This window comes from Mus pahari, chromosome 6 (genome assembly GCF_900095145.1).
Source record: "Mus pahari chromosome 6, PAHARI_EIJ_v1.1, whole genome shotgun sequence".
Classification (NCBI taxonomy): domain Eukaryota; kingdom Metazoa; phylum Chordata; class Mammalia; order Rodentia; family Muridae; genus Mus; species Mus pahari.
This window is the reverse complement of record NC_034595.1, coordinates 17270929-17274359: the sequence shown is the minus strand read 5'-3', so window position 1 is coordinate 17274359 and position 3431 is coordinate 17270929. Positions and strand designations below refer to the sequence as shown.

Genomic DNA, 3431 nt, shown 5'->3' with positions numbered 1-3431 from the left:
TGTGTGTGTGTGTGTGTGTGTGTGTGTGTGTGTGTGTGTCGAATGCTTTAGTATTAGCCAAAGCTTGCTCTTTCCCTCTAGCATGCTTGTTTTAGGCCCGATGCCCCTTCTATTCTGGTGCACCATCCAGGATGGCAACTTGGGCTCCTTTGGGTGGTGGCAGATGCTCCATCCTGCCCTGTCTCTGTGACTTTGGCATGCAGTGGCACCAGCTAGATGGATTTGGGCTTAAGCATCACTTACCAAGAGGTGGAGAGTGGGCATGGCAGCCTGGTGACATTTCAGGGATGGGCTGTAACCAGAATCCCCTCTCTTATGAGGGGCTGAAACAGAGGGCTGTTTCTTTAAGCCTCAGTTTCTCTAGCTGTTCAATGGAGGGCTGGCTCTGCCAGGTCCTGATGTGTGAGGATTAAGCGAGACACTGTCAAGACCCCACTGGGACATTTGTGGAGTCTGCCTTGTGACTCCAGGAAGTGTCATAACTGACTAAATGGAACCTTAGCCACCCCCCCAAACCCCTTTCTAGTCTTAACTGTCACCAGCTGCTTCTCGGCCTCAGTTTCCTCCACTGTAAAGTGGGCCCGTTGGGCTGCAGTGTTACCAATAGACAGTCTCTGTGATTAATGGGGTGGTTGTTGGCCCTGTGGCAGCTGACGCCAGCAGAAGAGAAACCCAAGGCACCAGCAGACATGAGGGGCCAGGCCTGAGGTACATTTTCTTCTGCCTTCTTGCTTGAGTCCTGGTGGGTCCCTAGGGCCAGCCTTGATTGTGTCCAGACCCTGGCTCACGTGGTATGGACACCTGCCCACGTTTCCTGTCCTTGGGCAGGGGAGGTTTGATGTCCTTTAGCAGCCCTCTGGGAGCCTCAGCGTTCTCTACTGTTCTCAAGGCAAATCTTTACAGTCTGGGCCTGGGGGAGAGCTCACCGGGGTGTGGTGGCCCCAAGGAAGGGACAGTTGAGAGGCCAGCACTTGGAGAGTGATTTTGAGCTCATCACTTGGGCTCTCTGGCTTGTTTCTTCTTCTGAGAAACAGATACTCAAGATGAGTAGATGAATCTATTGGAATCCAGGGCTTCATCAAGCCTCGGTGCTTCAGGTCTTGTTAGAACAAACCACACCTCGGGTTTTTTCTGTCTGGGCAGCACTACTAAGCTTGTACCACGGCTGAACCAGCAATCGCAGTGGTGCTGTGCTGCCACCTGCTGGCCAGATGTAGCCCTGCAGCTGACAGGCTCTCTAATCCAGTGCCTTCAGGGAAAGCTTGGATCAAGCTGGCTCTCCTATGAGCTGCAAGGATGGAAGCCACAGAGAACCCAGGTTCTCCCTCAAGGGGGGGGGGGGTCTGAGCAGCTCTGCTACCCCCAGGAAGCCCAGTTGTTCATTTTGGCATCTTCCATCCAGATACTGACTTCTGTTGCAGCCCCAGAGTACACACGTAGAGGGGGTCTGATTGCTATGTCAGAGGCTGATATGAACTAGTCATGCCTATACCTGCGCCAGGGCAAGCACTCACATATACTCTCCTTTATCCCTCTCAATTTTGTTTCTCCACACCGGCCTTGGACAGGAGAGGAAAGAGCAGGGTGTACGGTAGACATGGAACCCATAGCTGGCAGCTTTGCCTGACCCTTGCCAGATCGTATGTTCTTCCTTCTCTCCCCAGGTACTATGCAACCCCAGCACCTACCTCAGCCCAGACAGCTTCCCCGCAGCCTGCTCGGGGACGTCGGAGAACCCGGCACTCAGTCCAACTGGGTCTGAGTGACTTGGAAGAGCTGCAGGCCGCACTCAGAGAGGCCGCACAGGCCGCCGAGAACGTTCGCGCCACCACCCGCCAGCTGAGCCGCTCCCTGTCTGCAGACCTGCGCCAGGCCCGTAGCTCCTGCCTTTTCTGACTCCCTAGAGACTCTGAGACTAAATAGGCAGGCAGCCCCTGTTGTTTCCCGGTCAACAGTCTCCTGGTAACACTGATGGCTGGAAGATGTCACATTCCCCTCCCCAGGAGGGCCACCTGTCTGGTTCATGTGGCGTATTTAAAATGGAGAGACATCGGCCTGGTCAGGAGTGGATGAATGTCCCGGGGGCCAGCTCTGTCTAACAGGTGTAGTGACCATGGCTCCCTCTGTCGAGTCAGAGTCTCTGAGACTCCTCCTCATCCCGCTCCTGTCCATGTGCTTCTGCAGCTAATAATGTGGCTCTTACTGGACAGAACGTCTTTCCACTGGGGAACTAACGTGGGCTTGGACCCTTCTCCGAAGGCCAGAGAGGAAAAGCAAAGCCGGGGTCTCAGAAGCATTTTGGGCACTGCCTGTGGTAGCTACTCTGAGGCAGGCATTGTCAGGGAGAACTAGTTAGGGATTTTGTTCCTAGTAACTAGTGGGCAGGGGTAGTACTTGGGGACCCATTAATGTCTTGGGGCTGAGGCCTCAGATGACACACGCCCAGCTCTTCTGCGGTTACAGAAGTTTTTCCCATGAGCTCACAGAGTAGAAGCTGCTCATGTAGGCCAGGAAGCACCCAGCAGCCTCAGACACACCCACTATGTCTTTGGCAACGACTAAGGACGAAGCTACCTTGCCAGGCCCTGGCCTGAAGCTGAGAAACCAGGCCGGTACCCATTTCCCCGTCCCATAGCAGAGTAACCTCAACATTTCTGGGATGTGTGTGTGTGTGTGTGTGTGTGTTACCACAGATTGTTTATATATTTGAGGCATTTAAAAAACTCTATTTTTGTTATAAAACCAAATGAAGGAAAATAAATAATGAACTTAAGATCGGGAAAAGAAATCCCCAAAGCTACCTGTGACTGTGTTGTGAATCCGGAGCCTGTGGTTTCTAAAGAGGACGGTGTGGGCAGGGAAGTGAACACCCAGCTAAGGTCTCCCACAAGGTACTTGCTGCATATCTTTCCAGAATCTGCTCACCCTTCTGCTGACATCTGTCTGTCCTGCTTTTCCTGTCCTTGGCCTGGAGAGGCCAGAGGAGCAAGGCCTGTCATGGATTCCCAGGCCAGAAAAAGTGGGAGACACTTCAGGAAGTGTGTGACAAAGCCCCAGGCCAGAGTCTCCTCCTAGAGACTTCCATAGCACCCTATGCCTGTGGCCAGTTTGACACTGGGCATGCACCTGGCAGCGACTATGATTGAGTCTGCCTCAGTGCACTGACAGAGCAGGATGCTGTACCAGTTTTCTTCCAGGATGACAGAATGATTAACAAAAGCTAATATCAGGGGGCTGCTGGGTGAGGAGGGACACAGTCCACCATGTCACACTGCATCCAGTGGGGACAGCCATAAGCTTTGCAGGCAGAGATGCTCTGTGGGTGCTCAGCTTGTTTTCTGCTTTTGGTTGAGTGGGGGACCCCAGCCCGAGGAATGGTGCTGCCTACAGTCAGGGTGGCGGCTCTCTCTGGAAATGTCCTCACAGACACA

General features: G+C 53.5%; 1 protein-coding gene across 2 annotated transcripts in view; it reads left to right on the top strand.

Moving 5' to 3' along the window:
- Nucleotides 1-2780, top strand: part of Akna (AT-hook transcription factor) — a 36629-nt gene extending 33849 nt beyond the window's left edge. For both annotated transcript variants that reach the window (XM_021199937.1, XM_029540258.1), the window contains exon 22: nucleotides 1665-2780. In XM_021199937.1, the coding sequence (XP_021055596.1) occupies nucleotides 1665-1896 (232 nt within the window). In that variant the 3' untranslated portion in view covers nucleotides 1897-2780. The remainder of the gene's footprint in view (nucleotides 1-1664) is intronic.
- The last annotated feature ends 651 nt before the right edge of the window (nucleotides 2781-3431 follow it).